The 22,070-nt window shown below is 34.7% G+C and overlaps 1 protein-coding gene across 2 annotated transcripts in view; it reads left to right on the plus strand.

Moving 5' to 3' along the window:
- RFX3 (regulatory factor X3) overlaps positions 1-17,406 on the plus strand; it is a 135,087-nt gene extending 117,681 nt beyond the window's left edge. For both annotated transcript variants that reach the window (XM_064502685.1, XM_064502686.1), the window contains 6 exons: positions 3,763-3,860; positions 4,166-4,315; positions 5,754-5,962; positions 6,943-7,096; positions 9,514-9,556; positions 10,460-17,406. In XM_064502685.1, coding sequence (XP_064358755.1) covers positions 3,763-3,860; positions 4,166-4,315; positions 5,754-5,962; positions 6,943-7,096; positions 9,514-9,556; positions 10,460-10,698 — 893 coding nt within the window. In that variant the 3' untranslated portion in view covers positions 10,699-17,406. The remainder of the gene's footprint in view (positions 1-3,762; positions 3,861-4,165; positions 4,316-5,753; positions 5,963-6,942; positions 7,097-9,513; positions 9,557-10,459) is intronic.
- Positions 17,407-22,070: the final 4,664 nt, after the last annotated feature.

Genomic DNA, 22,070 nt, shown 5'->3' on the forward strand with positions numbered 1-22,070 from the left:
TATTCTGATCTACTATTCTTACTATATACACTGCAAGAAAGAGTCAGCAACTGACTACAGTATTATGACCATTCAACCATTATCAGGAGTACAACTTTCTTTTCAATGTTGATTTTATTGGAATTCTTTATTGGTCAAGCAGTGTATTCTTATGGCTGGTTTTGGTAGGAAATGAATTTACATAAGGGAAGTTGAACTCCTTTTATAAAGCTCTTACTGTGTCATATATATTGTGCTAAGTACTACAAAGAGATTGTCTATTAGCAGTCCAGTATATTCTTCATAACTCTTAAGTATTACATCCTTTTTGTGAACCAAACAGTAGTCACATTATAAAATTGAATTAATATTTTTAAAAGATAGGACCTCCTGTAGCCTTGTTATTTTTTCATGGTGTGAACACACCTTCTGCTGTACACACTCCAGCTGTCGTAAAAGTTCAATGAATATTTGCAGGTACTGCCTTCTAGAAAAGTTTTACTGATCTTCCCTTGTCAGTGAAACAAAATTAGGCTACATATATACAGTAAATTATGTGTGATACAAATAAAGGTTGGAATTGGAAGTACAGAAAATTCCTGTGTGAGCCATTTACAAAAGCAGTTTTACCTTTTTTTGGAGGAAAAGAGTAAGATCTTAGTAAAGATAGATATAATTTATCTTTTTATCTATGTAGCAGAGCAAAGGAAAAATTTATTTTCTCAAATACCTGTAGAATTTGACAACCTATATGCATTAATTTGGCAATATGTTTATATTTATGTTTCATTGTTTACTTTTCTAATGAAAATATAAATAGGTCGAATGTTAGTTTTAGATGAATGTAGTCTATCTTAAACAAATAAAAACAAATTTAATTACAACATTTAATATGCTGAATTGAAATTCTCTCTTCCAACTACACACAATATTTTCTGATTAAAAAGGTGGAGCAGCCATTAAATTAAACTCAATGTTTATATGTTTATTAAATGTTTATATCGCTATAATGATTTTCATCAAACTTGCTTTTTGCCTTGCCTTTCACTTGCTTCTTTTGCTCAGCCTAGTAGTCTCTGAAGAAATTTTTATATGGTAGCTCTTTAGCTTGTGGCATCTTCCTGCTTTTATTTTGTAAGATGCTTTGAACAGTGCTAATGCAAGGTTTTAAAAGAGAGTGCCATGTCATTTAATAGCAATGTCTACCTACACTGGGTCCTTTTCATGCTCTTTCTTTCCTGCTAGAATTGACAAAATATTTAGTAGTAGTGTAACAAATTACCAGTCATATTTGAATAATTAATATATGCTGTATTTGACATTCCTGTTCTTGGGGATGATTATCAGATTTCTTGGAAAAACATCTTCTGATCCAATGACAAATTCTTCCCAACAGACTTCTTCCTCTATTCTGTGAACATGTTGATGGGTTTTTTCTTACAGGTCCTTCTATTGAGCTATCTTTGATAGCTAATATATAAAGATAGCTAATGTATTTGCTTCTTTTTATCTTTAGGCCCAGCTACTAACCTGCTTTTTCTATCCAGGTTGCTTTCTTGCCAGCCAGCTTTCTGTATCATCTTGTAATGCTATTACATACAAGTATTATCTCTTTCCTGTCAAATATTTAGAATATTATTAGTATTTTAACTCCTGCTTTGGAATTAGAGTATCTCACCCATTACAAGAAGTCAGAAGGAAGGTTTAAGGTTCTGTTTGATGGTTGACTATGCCAAGAGTGGAGCTGGGTGAAGTAGACAAAATCATTGTCTTCTGTGGGAAAATGTCAATTCAGAGGAAAGCTTGGACTCCATAGAGAGAAGGTCACTGTAAATGCCCCATCAAAGGCAGGTTTTTTTTTTTTCCTGGATATGGGAAGGTATCATCATCAGCTACTCCAGATAGGAAAAAGTATTAATTTGGACAGTTCATGAAGTAAGTATACTATTTTTAAAGCTATTTATTTTTTCTTGTTCATATTTTCAATGTTTTTCTTTTGCAAAAATCCTACTGTGCTACTCAGTTGCATATTAAGTATCAACAGAATGGAAAACAAATGAAAACTGAGGAAAAAGCTTTCATAGTTTTATTGTTAACCACTAAGTTGAATTTGTCAGCTGAAATGTTTAGCATCCACAGAATGAATGAAAAATTGCTGTGTATAAAAAGGCCAAATTCCTTTCCTTAAAAAAAATTAAATGCTGTCCATTTAAGTGAGGAATAAAGTTGGTTATTATTTAATAATAGTCTAGGAACAGGCCAAATATTTTACTGGCAGTAGATTTTTTTGCTTTAGAATGGCCTGTTTATCCTTTCATAAGTAACAGAATGGACAGCAGTAAACTTGCCTGAGAATTTCTATCCTAGGCAGAGAAATTACACTGAATATATGTTCACATTGTATTACCCCATTCCAGGCAAACAATTTCAAGTACTGGAAAGATTGTAAAATATTGTTTTTATAAAATTTACATGTCAGAGAATTTTCAGCTAAGAACTCAAGCTTTTTGGGTGCTTGTTCAAATCAAACTTTTTATCAGTAACTCCATTTCAGCATCATTTAGTTTGTGTCTAGTAAAATTTTAGAGACTATCAGAATTAATTCAGGCACCAAACTCATCATGTGATTCTTTCAAAAGGTTTACTTAGTTTTTTTTACTAGGATACGCAGATAAACTTGAGGAACGTTTGGAGGAAATACTTACCTAGGCTTTTGGTAATGGCTGGATGCATACTTAGGGATGGAGTATGAGAAAAATTCTATATTTAATAGGAAGTCCCCACAGAAATTCATGGTCATTCTATACAACATTGATCCCTGTTTAACTAAAAAGAAGGAAACTTATTTCTTCTGACTTAGAATTCCTTTCTTTTGCTCCTCTTTATTCCTAGTTAAACTTAATCAAGGTGTCACTGAGCTACTTTATTTAAGATTTATTTCTAAAGCAGATTAGTCCATTACATCCATTCCAGTGATGGAAATAGTTTTGTAATATATAGTTGGGTGAAAAAGAGTATTAAGTGAATTAGAAGGAGAAACAGTAATATTTTTCTTAAATGACTAAATATCATTCCTACATTATTTACATTATTCCTTGCACTTGTATTTTCTTGTTCTACAGGTAAAAAAGTAATGTGAGTGAATAAATAGTTAATTAGTAAATGCACAGAAATAGTTTACATGGCAGTTTTGTGGCTGCTGTAGTGAAGAAAAAAACACAGAGAGATTTCACAGCAATTTGAGTAATCCCACTTCCTGTCCGTGAAACACATTCTTATATTTTGCTTAAGCACTACACATTGGATTTTCTTCTTTAAAATTGGAATAAGCAGCATCATGGCAATGCTTTGGGCTACTTTGGGCCTACTTGAGAAAATGACAGTAATGCAATAATTGCAATTTTCTTCAGAGTTTTGTTTTTTAAAAGAAGTAATAAGATGAAATGGAAGGCTAAAAATCATGATGGAAATTTTCAGCAGAGGGGAAACTACTACTGCAGCTACTGATATTCTTCTATAGAAATGCCCAAAACAGTAGTTACTGCTGGTAATACAGTTCTTGAAAGATAATTAGGAAATCAGTTCTGCTTCTTAAATCAAAATTAAAATCATTATTGCATAATCTGTAACTGAATGAGGTTTTTTAAACCTAGACTGGTTAAGTCTTCTAGTCAGTAAACACAGAAAATGTCAGTGTGGAATATGTAAGTACTGAGGATGCAAGAGATTTCAGGACAGGCACTTTGCTTTCTTTTAATTCTGTTTTTATTCTTTAATTTACAGGTGCCTTGACCCAAGCCATTCGCAATTTTGCAAAAAGCCTTGAAGGTTGGCTTTCAAATGCCATGAACAATATTCCACAGAGGATGATACAAACCAAGGTAACCAAACTTTGGAGTTTTCTTTTTGCAATAGCATACTGACTGGACATTAAGATCTAAAAGCAGTAAAATTTTAACTTCTATGCTAAATGTTTAGGGTGAACTCCAGCATAAATAACAGCATAGGAAATAACCTAATTCTGTAAAAAAATTAATCAGAAAACATTATTTGATCTACTGTATAGACATAATTCACATATGAGGGCTCATTAATATGGAATATTAGAATGAAGCTAAAGAATCAAAGGCAAATTGACCTAGAGATAACGAGTACAATATTTAAAGAGAAATGCATTTCTTCCTAGGTTGCCGCTGTAAGTGCCTTTGCCCAGACTCTGCGAAGATACACATCTCTAAATCACCTGGCTCAGGCAGCTCGTGCTGTGCTTCAAAACACTTCTCAGATCAACCAGATGCTCAATGACCTCAACCGTGTTGATTTTGCCAATGTCCAGGTAAAATATAGCTTTAAATAACTGCCTTTTTTTTTTTAAGTGTTATTTTCTCTATGATTTTGAACTTTATTGTTAGGTGTCATTGTTCTATCAAGAAAGAGAGAATGTTTTGCTGATTTATGTACATAGCGACTCAGTCCAAACTTGTCAGCTTACACTTCAGGAAAGCAAGAGCCCAGAGCTATTACCTATTTCCATTTGCTGTCTTCAAGGGCACATATTCTCCTAACTTTTATGGAATGTAGAGCACATCTCCTTAGAATGGGTAGCATAAATGATGTCTTAGTAATAGCATGAATGATATCTTCCGATAAGATCTCAGGTAATAGTATAGCTTCTGAATGTGTCTGAATGCTACAAATTGCACAACATTATTTTTAGTAGAGACTGTTTCATTAAGTTTATTTCAAAGACAATACCATTCATGTACTTTAAGTATATATTTAAATTTCCAAGAACTCTTGAGTAATTGATTAGATTAGAAATGGTTTCCAGACTAGCTATAGAATGTAAATTTATATTTTCTTTAGGCTTAAAAAAAGGTTTTCCATGTCTTTCTCCTTTTGCTCAGCAAATTGAAATGTTCCGGATCACTGGATACACTTGTCTCTTTTCTTGTGAACAAACTTTTTAGCTTATTTTACCTGAACAAAAATTTGGTAGTTTACTAGCAAGAGTTTTATTCTCTTTGCTTTTCATATAGGATTTTGAATAAATAACATCTAACATGGATAGTTACGTAACAACATGTTAACTATTAAAGGTTGAGTACTTGGCCAAGATACAGTATATTGAGTATTGTAATATGTAAAAATAGATACAGAGTTTGTGAATGTTCAGGTGTTAACCTGGCAAGTGATAGCTAGAGTTTAAGGACATTGCCTGCAGTAGGTCTCCATTTGCTTTCTCTAAGTTTCAGGAGTGTCCTGTTAGCTTTACTTAAACTTGGTAACACTGACTAAATTGCTCATTATTTTATGCAGTGTGATCCTCCACATGTGTGCGGTTTATGTTGTACATTAAGCAATGTGTAAGCTATTACTGCCCATTGGCAGCAAACAGAACAACTCATGTTTACATACGAAGCTTTCTTTGGTAAGTTAGGTGATAAAATATAGAATAGAAATTGTCTTCAGACGTAACTTTTTCACAACAAATGCAACCTTGCATTTGAAGTCTTTCTCTCTTTTATTACTCTATTACCCCTATTCAATTGTCCTTTCTGCTTGCTGTGCCTTTAGTCCTAGGAAGATCTGAAAATTCCTGAATGTTTTAGTAGAAAAATTATGAATGAGGAAAGTTAAAGAAGTTTTATTTTTCTGAAAATGAATACAGAAAACTACAACATAGGTCATTGGCATAATCTTTTAAGAATGAATTAACATTCTGTGCTTTGTTTTACATATTGTTAATTAAAGAGTTCCATGTTTTGTAACAGGAGCAGGCTTCCTGGGTATGCCAGTGTGATGACAACATGGTTCAGAGACTAGAAACAGATTTCAAGATGACTCTTCAGCAGCAGAGCACTCTGGAGCAGTGGGCTGCCTGGCTTGATAATGTAATGATGCAGGCTTTGAAACCATATGAAGGAAGACCCAGCTTTCCTAAAGCAGCACGGCAATTTCTGCTAAAATGGTCTTTCTACAGGTAGTACTTAATGGATTTCTAAGATATTTTGACTATTCTGTTATTTGCAGAACTGTTCACTGTAGTAAAGCTGACAAATCTAGTATCAGATAGTGGCTACCTAAGGAATGAAAAGTCATGTTTTTCAAAAAAAATGCAGGCCTGCTTACAACTCAACAGGAAATTAACTGATCTTTGTATATTATTTTAAAGGCCATGTGTAAATGCAATGAGGGTAGAATTTTCTCATGAATTAGAAACATGTCTTTGGCTTGAATAACTATATGATTGTTAAGCCACTATTTTAATAATATTTATTAAAACACTACGGTACCTATTAGGTAAGGAAGACAAAACTTTTTTTAATGTGTAAAAAAAAGTAAAATAAGCATGCCATGGTAGCTGCTTACTGAAACAGTTATTCTTTCAAAATGGTAGGCTGTATCAACCACTTTCTGAGTCTATCGTATATATGTTTCCATCTGCAATTTGTGTTTGCCAATATAACACAAACCTATTTTTTGTAATTTTAAGTTTGAAATTTTAAAAATCATGGCATTTAAAACCTTTGTACTGAGTATGTAAGCACAATACATGCTATTTTCTCAGCATTATTTTCTTTAAAATCAAATAATATTAACATGGTTTTGCGAGGTTTTTAACAATTTATTCCAGAAGCTTAGATTTTACACATGCTCAAGTATTCGTAGTTGTGCATATATTTAAAAAAAAAAAGAAAACAAAACAAAACTCAACCTCTCTGATTTTGAAAATCTAATTATTACTTATGTAATGTGGTGTCCAACAATACCTTCAGAGAAAGGGTGAGGCAAGTAATTCACTGTCTTGGACATTTCCTTCTGAAGACACCATACATCAGATATTTTTGGGTAACACTGCCTTTAAGAATATCAGTTTTGAGGTGAATTTTCTATATGGATAGGTGTTTAAATGACTGATACTTAATTCAAAAATATTTGTATTTTTCTATTTCTGAATAGCTCAATGGTGATTCGAGATTTAACCTTGCGCAGTGCTGCTAGCTTTGGCTCTTTTCATCTGATTCGCTTGCTTTACGATGAATACATGTTTTACTTAGTAGAACATCGTGTTGCTCAGGCAACAGGAGAGACACCTATTGCAGTTATGGGAGAGGTAAGATAATACGTAAGAAGCTAGACTGATAGGTTTAGTAATGAATTTGGGTATGTATCTTTGCAAATTTTTTTCACATTTATGTGGAGCTGTGGGTTGTTTTGTAACACAACAATTGCATATTGGGTCACACATGCATCATTTCCAAACTTGTTTCATTGGTTGAGTCTCAGAGTATGGAAATCACACTGAATTCTAACAAGCAATTCTCTGCAAATGACCTCACTCCTTCAGGAATCTTCATACAGATTCACATGCCTAGGTTTGGGTACAGTTTGAAAAATCTTGATCAAAAGAATGTATAGAAACCTCCTACTTTTTTTAGTTATTGAGAACTAAATATTTTATGTGAAAATAATAAAGGAACAGAGTAAGTTGCTTACAGGAATCTACTTGCATGAATTTACACACACTTAAAATTCCAACACAAATATTTACACAAGCGAGCAGAGCAGCACCACTGACTTCAGAAAGGTGGATCACATGCAAAGTTTGGCCTGTATGATACTGTTCACACGCATGTAATAAAACTAGTGCAGACGTACTTGGAGGATTGGGACATAGTTGATTTTTGTACATACATTTCAAGGATTATTGGTTAAAAAAACAGAACAAACGTCCTAATTCAGAAGCAGCATGATTTATACCTGTCTGTAGCATGTGGAAGGTGTGGTTTACCTCAGGCCTCTTAACTCCTGTACTTCAGCTAACTTTTTTATATTGAATGAGTTGTTTAAGAATGTACACTATCTGAGGAATTATCATCAAGGAACTATACTTTTAAAGTTTCAGAAAATGGATATATTTGAAAATATGCAGATAGTTAATGGGACAAATGTGTAACATTTTAATAATTGGGAGCCAATGTATCATGTTTTATGTTACTGATAATTGTAAGACACTTTGCAACTTCATTTCAGATCAGATGTCGTTCTTCCCTCACTATATATTAAATACTATCATTAAATGTTACAAATAGATGTACTTCTGAAAAAAAATGGACATGTCTCAGCTTTATTTGTCACATGATTTCAAATCACATGGCATGACATTTTTTAGAAATTCTGCCACTATTTTCACAGTAAAGTACTACAGAAGTGTAGAGTTACTAAATTCTTGCCTTCTTAACAGACATTGTATATGTTAAACATAAATTTTTCGTGCAGTGAAGGGCCTTCTAATAAGTTTCTGTAAACCGAAGATGGATATATTCTTAGGAAGTAAGTAACCCAAAACTTTTAGAGGTGATAGGGACAGGTTAGAAGTTGCAATACTCATTATATGCATGCCTTTTTATGTTTCTCTGCATTAAGTGACTGTGAGTGAAATAAAATGAGGAGGTCCAAGCCTATGGTCTGACAAGCACTGTAAGAAAGTATAAACTGGTGTTGCAGCTGAGAAAAATATTCTCAGTTTTCTCCTGTCCTCTTCCACCAGCTTTGGACACAGGTATTCGCAAAAGTGCTTAGAAGTGCTGCAGTTAACTGGATCCGATTTATTCAATGAAAAATGACCTAATGTTTAAAATTGATTATTTTTCTCTTGGGTCAGTTTTTTCATGTGTATCTTTTATGAGTTTCTGTGAAAACTTAATGCACAAAGCCAAAATAGCACAAGGACATGTGTAAGTGGACTTGATGGGACTACTGCTGCTTACACTAGTTTAGTGTTCTTCTAATTACCATCTTACCATACATCTGAAAAAAAAATGGTATCATCAGGGTTGGTTAGAAATGTACTTAAATAATGTATTCCTTTCATTTGAGATTAATTGATCAAATTTTGCTTTGCTGATTCTCATTTAAGAGAAGGTTGGAGGATTCAGGGAAGGAAAGGGAGGAAGGTTATATTTCTGACTCAAGAGTAACTTTTTTGAATATTTGTTTTTGTATAAGTACATTTGTTACCAGATTGTAACCTTTTTTAAGCAGTGCCTTTCATCTACCATACAGGTAGATGTGCAGAACTGTAACTGCCTTTAGTGACACACCTTCATTTTTGTTCCAGCTCAATGAAAGCCTTCTCAGGATAATTTTAAAAAGAGCTTCTAGCTAAAATATTGGCAGTTCAAAAGGGACACAAGTCATATTTTCTGGATTTATACAACACAGAAAAAGCTCATTTAAAGTAACAAATGCCCTGACAAAGAAGTCATCTTAAACGAAAAAATATATTGTTAGGTTTATACTTTACTATTTTCATTGTTGAGCATTTATTTTAGTTTTAATTGCCTTAATAAGAACAAGACTAATATGGAATGGAAAATGAGGTAGTAGAGCATGAATGAGGCTGCAGTGAAGATCATGCACTTGCCTGCTAGCCTCAAGCCACTGAAGCACAGAAGCGCTCCTTCATAGATACTCTAAGTTCACATTTGCATAAGACTGTGCAAACACTTTTTATTGTTTATTTTGCAGTTTGGTGATTTAAATGCTGTATCCCCTGGAAACATGGATAAAGGTAAGCATTTTAATTTCTCCAGCGTATGACTGTGTATAGAACAAGTGTATCTCTGAGCAAGATAAGTCTTTATGTTTTGAAATATATTAAAGCAGTATTTAGAGCTATATCATGGTATAAAACATGTGTATCTTATGTGGATACACAGGTACAATATGCTATATATGATGCGCAGCATATAATAATGACTAGAAAACTGCACATGAAGTTTCTAATAAAAGTATCTTTTAAAAGTGTTCATTATTTACACAAGAATATTCAGTTTTTTACCCAGAATTTAGTTCTATATCCTGATAGGAGAGTGGAGGGGAACAGCTATAGAAAGAAAGATAGGAGTGTGCTCATATATCTGTAGTAAATGACAGTTTTGATAAGTGAGAATGGCAGAACTACGTGCAAGCAGTTGCCAAATAACTTGTCAGTGAAGACTACAGAAAGAAGTTCATTATGAGCCCTTTGTAAACTGTAGCCATATTTTATTCTGCTTTCTTATACGGATTAGTTGTGTGATTTGCGGCCAAGTCACAAACTCTCTTCACCTCAATTTCCTCTTCTAAATAGAAGAGTAACAGTTCTTCTTTATTGAGTCTTGGAGATGAGAGGCACTTTGCAAGTATGAACTTAATGTTGTTTGTTAGAGCTTATATTTGAGATTGCAGTTGCTTTTCCAATATGCTATTGTCAACAGTGTGTAACTACTGTGATCAAAACTGAGCGAGTTTGTTAAACTATTTGTAGGAATCATTGACTTTTTGTACTAAAGTTTAAAATTTTCAGTTTAGGCTTTATCAAATTACTAGACTTCCCTGTATTTTTGTATTTCATATATTATTTGCAAAGTAAAGGCCCTTGTATTAGATTTTTTTGCCTTTGTGCTAGTTTCATGGTGGTTTGTTTGTGCAGATGAGGGCAGTGAAGTTGAAAGCGAAATAGATGAAGAGCTGGATGAAAATGGAGAGCCACAAGCCAAGAGGGAGAAAACCGAGCTAAACCAGGCATTTCAGGTGGACTGCATGCAGCCAGTACTGGAGAGTGGAGTACAGCAGAACCTCCTGAACCCACTTCATAATGAGCACATTGTTACAAGTACTCAGACTATCAGACAATGCAGTGCTACTGGAAATACGTATACTGCAGTCTAATATGAAAGCTTCCCTCCCTTTCTCCCCCCCAGATTACATTAGCTGTTTGGGCTTAATATGAGAAAAGAAAAAAGAATAAGTCCGAAGGTCGACTGTTGTCAAATTTTCGCCGTGCTGAACTTTATTTTATTGGAGTTGTGAAATGGAATGGGTGTATGTATTTTGCCAGATATGTTTTTAAAAAGATTTTTTGTAAACAAAATAATTTTACCTTGGCCATTCAATATGAAGAGTTTTCTTAGCTTCAAATGTCAAGGAAGATTTTTTGCAATGCTTAATGTTGATGTTTTTGTCCTCTTATTATAATTTAATTTTTTCATAGTTTTTAAAAAACATTTTAATGTTAATTATTAGTTATAATGATTTCATATACATAGGTTTTTAATTAGATGCACTTCTGTGATATATCAAAAAAATGTTTTCATTATTTACACTGGAGGCATACTTATTTGACAGCAGATGTATCAAATCTGTTATAAAAGGTGCTTTTCATTGGACAGAACTAGAGGACACTATTTTGATAAAATTAGGAGTGTTCAGGGGGAATTTTTGTAATAATGCTGGAGGGTTGGGAAGATCTACTGTTTTCTTTCTGTGAGAAAGAAGTGAGTTTAAATGGCAGAATTTTAACAGAATGTGGTAATGCGTACGTAATGAACGTACCTAATTTATCTGATCATCATGAAAACAATGCAAGCTTCCTTTAGAATCCACAGTTCCAGATAGTATTTGCATACCAGTTCCTCTGTTTTGAAGACTACTGATTCTATATTTGGGACCACTGAACAGGTGCTTTTGGCTGTTGAGTGGTAATGTAGTTGTTAGAAACTGAAGCTGAAAAAGAAGTGACTTGATTATTATTATTAATTTTTAAGTGTACGTGCTACTTATGCTGAACTGGACATAAAGGAAAACATTCCCTTTGGATGACTTTCTTCTATTCCAGGTCTTTTCCTACTAGTGGTTCAGTCTGCTGCTCTTATAAAAGATGATTTATAGAATGCAAGGAATGTAGCAACCTGCATCATTTTCTTTTCAAAAATATTTCCTTGTTCTTAAAGTGGATTTAAATTTTTACAAAAATTAGATAAGGCAGTGTAACTGGCACACCTCACTTATACTTATTCCCAATTGTGTAGAATTTGAATAGGTGGCTAGATGGACCATTGCCATTTAAGAATGTACATCAGGGATCATTGTACCTCGGCTATTACATGGTGCCTTAAAGAGAACTGAAGCTAAGACTTAGTACTTTTTGTTATTCTTAACTCTTAAATTAATTCAACAAGGTGTGCCTGTCATTCTCAAATTCCCTAAGAAGTAAGGACAGGTTACATAGTCGTCAAAGGAAAAGGATTTTTTTATTATTAAATGATTTTAATATCCCTCCTATAATGACAATAAACCTATTTTTTCTTGTTTCTAGCTGGATTTCACTTTATAACAGATGAAATTTGCTTGGGAATTTGGAAAGCAAAAACTAGCTTTAATAGCAACTTCAAATGTCAAAATTGATTGACCCTAGTCCCAAGCATGATTATATATTTTCTAAACCCTTGTCTAGTTTTAATTTTAAAACGTAAAAAGAAATAAATGAGCAGGTACATAATGCAGCGCATGTTTTCAATTTGTATATTTTGTGGGGTATCAGCCAGATATTACATTTTGATGGTTAAATCTCATAATGACAGTTTGTATAGTCTGTATTAATTGACATTAAACAATTCAGATTTTTCTTATTGAACATTTCATTATGCTTAAAGCAGACACAAGCTTTTGCTACACAAAAATAGTGGGAATAAATAAGCAAAAAAGCCAAAAAGGGAAGGAGAGCACAAAAAGAATCAACTTTATAGAGAAGACTGTATAAAAAAATTAGGGATTCTTTTATTTTGGTTCATCTATTGTGTCTGTAAAATGATCTTTAAAGGTCATATATACCAAATGGGTGAAGAGCATGTGAAATGAACAGTATATTTTTAGCAAACAAGTTTGTTGCTAGAGTTACATATGCTCCAAATACAGCTACAGATCAAGTGAAATGTCCTAACATTATTGGTGTACAAGGTTAATTTTAAATTACTTTGCAGAATTTGGAGGCCAACCCATCCTGCTCATTCTATGTAGGCATAATTCTAACTAATGTCAGTAGATGGTTTTTGCCTCAACAAAAAGTGAAAATGAGGTTTATATTCATTATTTCTAAACTCATATATGCACTGACTCTCATAATAGATTTTGTTCTCACTTATATCACTCAGTGTGTCCTGATTTTTGCTTAGAAATCAGTACATCTGCATCCTCACCAAAAATCCTAAAACTAAGCTGTGATAAATATTTACTCCCCTTCATTGTGCATTATAAGATGTTTACAAGTAAAATAAAATGAAATAATTCAATGTTTTTCATCTTCAACTTTTTTATGCTGTAGTATTGGCTTCAATTTTTGTTTGACAAACCTTAAATGTTTTTTATTGTCTTTTATTGGTTTGATGTTGAATTTGTTGTTGTTGAGAGAAGAGTACGATTGTAATATGTAAAACTAGACTGCTAGAAGAGGTGGGACCTGAATATCTTTCATTATTCAGCTTCCCACTCCCACCCAGTTGTTCACTGTTCACAAAGTGCAAAACAAAACAAAAGTGAATACAAAGATGGAATGTATTTTATGGCTTCTAAAAGCAGGGTTATCAAAAGAAATTGGAACTATCCCAGGTTCAGAAAACTGAATAGAATTTGTATTCCTATGCTTATCAATTGATTATTCTTTAAAATTTTTAAACACTATTTTCTCATACTTTTTAACCAGATTTTTTAGAAAAATTAAGTTACTGTAAGCTACTTTGTGTACTTACAGGTTTGGGGGATTTCTCTTTTGTTTTTACATTTACTGGAATTTTAATCAAACACACTTGGGCAAAACATTTTGCACACTCTTGCTATTGTTAGTAGTCTGGTATTAGTAATGATTAAACTACAGAGATATGAATACCTCAGTCCAGATTCTATAATGTGTAGCATGTGGTTGCATTGCCGCACCAGCTCCGAAGTCTGGTCGTATTGCTCTGGAGGGTGCCTAGCATGTATCCACAGAGCAAGCATTAGGATGGTTCTTGTGGTTTATGGATTTTATGTGATCTTGACATGGAATCCAAAATAATTATTTTAGAGACCTTTCCCCCGTTAGCACAAATAGCACAGTGAACAGTGTGGGGGAATGGGTATTGTTGAACTACCTTCTCAAAACACAGGGCCCAATTTTCAAAAGTTTTGTATGAAAAATTGTTGGTACATTTTAATCTTTCTCATTGTGAATCAGTTTTAAAACTTGTTTTTTGTTTCAGTTAATCATTATTTCAGTGTTTTACTCCTGTACTGTAGCATTCTATAAGCACCTTCTTTTAAAAAAGTTCCATAACAATTTGGAAAATAGATTTTAATTATTTACCTAAAAATGGCGATTTACAGCATTACTGCCTTTAGTTCAAAAATAGATGAATAGATAATGTTCTGGTGTACTGTCATTCAGGAATGTATAAGTCTATATACAAATTTAATTTAAAGCGAAGTATTTTTAAATATCTAAAAGACTGCTTTTGTTCATCTTGTTCTCCATAGGAGACCTGATCTGATATCTTTGTTGTTATCACTAAGTGACATCTGCACTGTTTAAAGAAAACTTTTCTATTAGAGATGCACTGCAATCCAGTTTAATTCAAAGTAGATTTACAAAATTAAAGCAACCACTTATAGCCATAAAAACTTGGTGAAAAAAATTAGATGTATTAATAATATAAATAATTTTTGGTACTTATATATGACAGTAATTTCAGAGTACAAACATTAATTTGAGAGCACAGTATGAATTTCTGAAAATTGGGCCTTTGTCTCTGACAGGACATCCTCTGTGTATATGGTTTAAAACAAATCGATGAATGGAATTCTAGTATCTCTGCTAATTTGTTTGATGATTTAAGACAAACAAACAAAAAACTGGAATAGAAGCATAAACACACAGTGCTTAGTTCTAGTATTAGAAAATTAATTTAATGTAATGCCTTGCATTAACCCTTTGAGCATTGTAAGTAACATAATGGGAACAAAGCTTTTTAGATAATTTAATTAGTCCATTGAACATTAGTACTTTGAAATAGCTAATAGTGTTGTAGAGAATATTTTTTTAATTTCTCAGTTAAATACTTGCATACTATACTGGAATGATTTTGTTATAGGAGGCTCGATAGATTTAGACAAAATATTCACTGCCATTGATGTATACTGTCTAATGTAAAACAGTACTTCAGCTCCTTTGTTTTCATAACTGCATAAATATATAAAGGAAATCAAATGTGTGTTTCTACAGACATTAAGTTGTCTACTTTAAGATGCCTTTAGAAGATGAAGGTTTAGAAAATATATTATATTTAGCTATTTTGAAAATCTCCTTAGATAGGTTAGTATTGGAATATGCAGTTCTATAAATGAGAATCTTTAGGAATAAAAAAAGGCTTAGTGAACAAGAACAAATTTTACAGAATATTTGGTGTGTTTGCATTGAAATTTTCTGCAGTCTTTTTGATAAATACGTCCAAAATGAACACAGCTATATTCATATTACTTTTAACATTCAGTCACTGCAATAATGACTAACAAAAATACGAACGTATTTTATTCAGCTTCATCTGCAGTGGTGCAGTTTGGATGGCCCTTATTGAATGTCAGAATTTTAAAAGCAGCCTAGAAATTGTACCAGCCTTTTGCCATGTTAGAAAGCCCTTTGTTCTTAAAATAGTACTCACAAGAACAAGGGAACAAGAGTAGAAGCAAGAGGAGACTCTTGGAAAATACAGATAGAAATGCCATCTTACTAAGTGAGAGTACTGTACATTTTCTACTGGTTTCTTGCAGTATCAATCAGTCAGCAAACACTTAAGTGCAGCTGTACTTATTTGAGTCTAGCTGAGGACAAAAAAGTCCAATTTTGTTCAGTGAAATTACGTCAGTAGTATAGTGCAAGTAAGTTGTAAACATTTTTAGTAAGTTAACAATGCAAATTCATGCATAAATAACATAAATGCAATACTCAAAGGGTTTTAATTTAACAACTTTTTTTATTCATAATTTACTGTAAATGCTTCTGAGTTTGCATGCCTTGATCATTGCTGCTAGTGATTTTATGTGCCAGTAGACCTGAGTTTAATTTACAAGTTTAACTTAAGAGATAGTAAAAGCCACTTACAAAGTGACTGCCTAGTGTTTGTTTGAACTAAAATATGCCTTAGTTTGAAAATGATCATTTTAACTCTCTTGTGTTACTCTGATTTTTTTTCCTTTTCCTTTTGAAAAAAATAAATCAACATGTTGGGATTGGAAGCCCTGAGTAGTTAAATATTTGGTAAGAATTGTTCTTGTAGATTGATCATTAAGGGTGAAATTCACTATGGAAAAGACAGCCCAGAACATGACTATGAGCATCAAATGAGCCTCACTTAAATCTGAATCAGGATAATGTTCTTTGCATATTCTTAAGCACTTCCTTGATTCAGGGTGCAAACATCTTGACAAGACTATTCAGTACTGGATGAATTTTACTCTGAAATGATAAATGTCTTCGTTAGAGGAATTTTGACTTTGGAGGAACAATCATACATTGATTGGTATTTACCAGAAACTCAGTTCAATACTTTTTGACTTACTGATATCAGCAAGCAGTTTTTACGCGAAGAATTTTAAAGGGTTGCCCAAGTAAAGTTTTCTTCAATACAATATTAAAGTGATTGCCTTGTATTTAAATATTAATTATCCATCTTGAAGTAACCCAGTAAAACAATTTAAAATAGGCCAGAAAAATACCATTTTGTACCAAAGCAAGTTGCCCATCTCCACTCATCTTCACTGGCAATTTGGATTTACAGTTAATAACCAATGAGGCTGTTAAAGAAACTTTGAGTGCCTTTCAAAAACTTGGAAAATTGTGCCTGAGATGGTAAACTTTAATTAGGTTAATTCTAGAGCTACCAATCAGTAATTTTATCATCGCTCAGGGCTTTCTTACCTTCTAGGAAACTTCCTTGTTGCATTTATTTTATACTGTATTTTGTTTAAGTGCCATCATTTAAATTTCACTTAGTAAGTGGCAGATTACATTATTCAGTCCCGCAGCACAGAAACATAATAACACTAGGAAATACTCAAACTTTTATTTTCCTGTTGACTGAATATATTATGTAAATGAGGTAAGCAACTTTTTGTAGATTGTATGTGTGAGATAATGTAATGTTCTTTTCCAGTTTTTGGACTACAGTTGAATATACTTTTTAATTATTTAAAGAAGACATCTTTACAGAATAACGTGATGGTTTTTTTGTATAATGTATTTGATTTTGTAAATACGTATTTCCTGATGTGATTTTTGTGAGAAACGCTAAATCTTTTAGTATATCATGTCCTCTCAAAATTGGCAGGAGCTAAATAATAGTTTGTGGGCAATTTGTATTGTGTACTGTACAATAACTGGGGAACTTTTATAATTATAAAAATATATATTAACTTTTAGTGTGTTGTTTAAAAAAATGACTGGAACATACTAAAGACAGTAGGATTTTTCTGAATATTTCAGACTTGAACTCAGGCTAGCTTTCTTGTGTTTTTCAAAACAAAATTGTGTCTTGTCTTTTAAAATCAATAAATTTGTTTTCTTGTTACAAACACATTTGAATTGTTTCAGTTTTTATATAGCTAGATATTTTGGACTGTGATACTATTGATTTTGAAAGAAAAAATGTTTCGAGTTCTGTCTTTTACATAAGAGTGCAAATATTTGTTAGCAGCCACAGAAGTAAATAACTAACAGCGAGTGTGTTTCAGATGGCAGAAGAAACTAGTATTTTGAGTTGTCAGCTCAGTTAAGTAGCCATCTATGTTCTCAATAGATAGAGATTGTAATATACTTCCTAATTTGAATATCAACAATAATGTCCTCTTGTGGATTTAGCTAGTTAGCAGCTGTCAGTGAAGGGCATGCAGACTTTAGTGTCCAGAGATTATTTGTGTGAATTCATTGCCACCAAAGCCTCCTTCTGCAAGTTTTGCTAGAAGTATTCTGCAATAAGCTAATGCATTAGATGTTTTCACAGTTTCACACACACACACACAAAAAGAATAAAGGCCTAATCTTATCAAACCATGTCTGTCATGGGTCTCTAACTACCAGGCACTGGTTTTTGCATCAAAAAATGTAGGATGTTACTTTAATGGAGAAGACCCAACAAGTGACATGTGCTAAAATATAAAAAATGACCATTGAATACCAAGATTGAAACAGATATTTCACACAAACTATCGTAAAACTAGAAAGAATGCATCCTAACGCTTAGATTTATTTTTCTCAGGAAGTTCAGCTATAAGAGTTACGATCCAGACATTGCTTATCCTTTCATTTCAAATAAGGTCCAAAAGCTTAACAGACTGCAGTATTGTCTCTTGCAATGCATTCTACCAAACAAAACTATACATTTTCTACCCCAGTGACTATTGGTCAGACCTGTGTTTACAGAATACCTTTAATTAGTTTGTCAGTGAAGACTGAAACTTCCTAGCCTGGCTGGTGCCTTGGTGAGCGTGAATGAACAACCACATGGGGCGGGGGCGGGGGGGGGGGGGCCACGGACGCACACACTCCCACCCACTCCCCCACCCCCCCACCCCCTGTAAAGGGTCATCTCCCACCCCAGCTAACAGTATCTGGCTGTAATAATCAGTTCTTTTCCAGTGACAGTGTTACCAGGAAGAGCCTGCAGTATTCAATCTCTGTTGTTGTTAATGTTAGTTAAAGTGGCTTAATTAGTTAAATAATTGAAGTTTAGTTCAGCATCCCAAAGCACAATACAGATCCTGAAGCATGAAGTATGGCAGAAATGCACTAGAAATTCATGAATACTGGGTACTATAAGACACTAGAATAAGAAGGGTTACAAATGAACCTGGTTCTATTACTTCTACAAGGTGATTTTCTGCACAATGTTAATAATATCAACTAAATAAGATACACACTATATCAAATGATTTTAAGTGTATTTAACTTGCCTTATCTACGACTTTCGCTATTATTATGTAAAATGTCATACAGACTACAGCTGTGCAATTTACATCAGTTGTTTTGTTGCATATCAAGGTTTGTGCCAAAAGCCATCTGAAATGTAAAGTCTGTTATTGTTCCACAAAGGCATTTGACTTGACTAAGGCAGGCAAGAAACCTTGATCCATTTTTGGCACTGTTAACAGTATGGCAGAAACAGTTGCTATGCTGAGGTGATGCTGCTGTTCCTGATATCATTCCAAATTTTGCTAAATCCAATTGTATGCATTCTTCCATAATGGCTGGATTACCCACACCAGTATGGCTTTTCTGTTCACAAAACAAAACCAAACCTCCTTGATTACAGTGTGGTGCTGTTGAGAGTTTCTTCCAAGCAATTTTGTAAACAGAACTGTTTTACAAAGAACGAAAATCCTGCCACAACATCTATCATCTATGCTGAATAATATACCACAGTTTAAGCTTTCTTATCCTTTTCCTATTAAAAATAATTTAATTAATATAAAGTTTCTGAAAATATGAATGGACTAAAGAAAGTATGTGGTGAAGTAGTGAATCCATTATAGGCAAAGCTTACTGTGATGTCTGGAACAGGAGGAGTTTTTCACATCTAACACCAGATTCTGTATGTTCAAACCTACTGCGCAGGATCATAACTGTAGTTGCTCTTTAGAATAAAAGTCGTCCAACTGGAAAAGACTGTGAAATATAGACCTAGTTCTGTGCTGCAGAACTTGTCATACTCTCAGGTGATTTTTTAATGAAGAGCAGTATAGCTGTAGCTGGCAAATGGGCAGGGAATGGCTGTGGAATGAATGCTAGTTGATCTGTTCAAGGCTTGGAAGTCAAAGGAGAGGGTTGATAATAACCATATTGAATAGAATATATTGTAAATATATGTAATATATTATAAACTTTAAATTTTGGTCAATTTTCTAGGTATAAAATACATGCTTTAGCAATAAATATTCAAAAAGTTAGCATTTATACTGTTAGTGAAGAATTAGTTCATAGCATTAATTTCATACCTACTGATAATACTGTTTTGGTTGATAGCCAATGAAACACAAAACTGGAGTGAAGATTGTTTTCTTATTACTTATAGAAATCGATTTTGAAACAAACATGTTGCATTCTATACGCTAAAGCATTATTTCAGTGAAACAGCTTGAATAGTAGTTCCAGCTAAATTTTGCTGGAATTCATCATATGAACGATATAATGGTACACGGTCTGAGCCATGATCCATGAAGTTAGCACATCAGATTCTAGAATAATCCCAGAGTTTAAAGAGACTGATGGATATCTGTATAGGAAAATGATCAGAAATTACAAAGGCAGAACATTATTAAAATGGAATGTCAGTTGAAAGCTTTTTGCTGCTGATTTGAGATTTATGCAAAAGGCAAAGAGGAACTGTCAGAATTCCCTCTCTTGTATAGTCTGACACACACTAGCTGTCATCACTGAAACTCTAAGGAATACTGTTTCTTCAGATGTGTTGTCCTCTTGAAGGACTTGGTCACTAAAACTGCTTTATACCTTCAGAAGACATCCTTGCCCTGCACATCTTTGACAAGGGACTGTAAAGCAAAAATTACCTCAGATCTCTCCCCTGCAAATGGAAAAAGAGGTACACATACTTGGTTCAGGCAGCAACCTTGCTCCATCACACTCACTGCTGCAGCCAAGAGCTGCTCTTACTGGAGCCACAATTGTACAGGTGTTTGCAGGGTCTTCTTACAGGTGGAGCATGATGCTAAAGAGGAAACAAGGCTGCAAGTTGAAATTGAAGTGAAAAAGCAGCAAAAACTATTGTCTTAAGTGGACAGGCCTTCTCTGTGGGACACTGTCCCCTTATGGAGGTGAGAGATAGTAATGCTGTTGAGGACCAAGCGGTCAGTGGCACAACCCCCCTGAGGTGAGGTAGTCATCCAGTGACGATCCGTCTATGGAAAAGATACTCTTTGGTCTCCTTGTACACATTTAAACAATTTATCCCTCCAACTGTCCTTGCCACTGTCTTTTTCTGATGGTTACTTGTGTGCCATCAGCTCAGTGTCCTTCAGGCTCTCACATCTAGAGGCAGAAGCTATCTGCATAACATTTTCCTGCTTATCTGTTGGACTGCTACAACTCCTATTCTGGCTCCTGTGTCATATTTCAGTTACCTACAGATATTTTCTCCAGAGATGAATAAATGCAATCTTGCCTTACTTGTATTTATTCAAAATGTCACTGCACAGATCAATTTGATGGTGTAGAAGTCACCAATATTTAGCCTAGGGGTTAGTTCAACGGGTGTAGTGTAGAGGGTGCTGGCCTTGGGCAAAAGCCATCCAGCTGACGGCCCAAAGCATCGGCGTGCCTTGTGCAGCAATCTACGCACAAATTGTTGCTTGATTGCATATGCAAACTGTCTTACTCCTGCTTCGTACAGGGATACGTAGCATCAGTTTTTTTCACAGAATAATGTAGAGGGGATAGCTTACCTTCCTTCCGAGGAGAAGGCAGAGAGCGGTGCTACTGTGGTGGCAGAACTGCCTTGCCCCTATAGACAAAGGTGTCCAGAGCATCAGTGCAAATAAAGCTCAGCAGTGAGCGTGCCTGTACTCTGGTGGCTTACGGGGCCCAGAGCAATGACTCTGTGAGTAGCTGGGAAAGAATCTCATTTTGTACGATAATCCTTTTAATGCAGTCATGATAGCTGCACTCTCCTGCTTTCCAGCCAGCTAGATGCAAGACAGACCAGTTCACTGTTTAATTGCAGAGAAGGGTATGGACATGCATGTTGCAGTAATGTCCGGGAACTCAAGAGCTGAGGCCCATTTTGACTTCACACAGCATTTTCAATCCCTGATCGCTTTCAAATATTCATTAATTAAACCTGACGGTGCCTCTCTGACATAGAGGCAAGCAAACCAAACTAACCTGGTAGAGGGGCTTTTTGTTACCAGGAGGTTAAAAAAAGGCGGGGGAGGACGACGACGACAAGGGAGACGTTTCCCAGCAAAGCAGCGGCACCCGCCGCTGGCCGATCCGGCGGCACTCACGCCCTGACAAGCGAGGCGGAGACGCGGGGGGAGCCAAGGCAGAATGCCGAACCGCGGTGCGGGGGAGCGCAGCCCCTGCGGCCGGCGGCGGCGGCCGGGAGGCGTCGCTGCCGGCCGCGGGCGGCGGCGGGGGCGGGCCGGGGGCTGCGCCGCCCCTGCCGCGCCGGGAGGCGTCTCCGCGCCGGCGGCGGCGCCCCGCACCGGGGCTGGTCGCCGCGCGG

Source organism: Dromaius novaehollandiae, chromosome Z (assembly GCF_036370855.1).
Source record: "Dromaius novaehollandiae isolate bDroNov1 chromosome Z, bDroNov1.hap1, whole genome shotgun sequence".
Classification (NCBI taxonomy): domain Eukaryota; kingdom Metazoa; phylum Chordata; class Aves; order Casuariiformes; family Dromaiidae; genus Dromaius; species Dromaius novaehollandiae.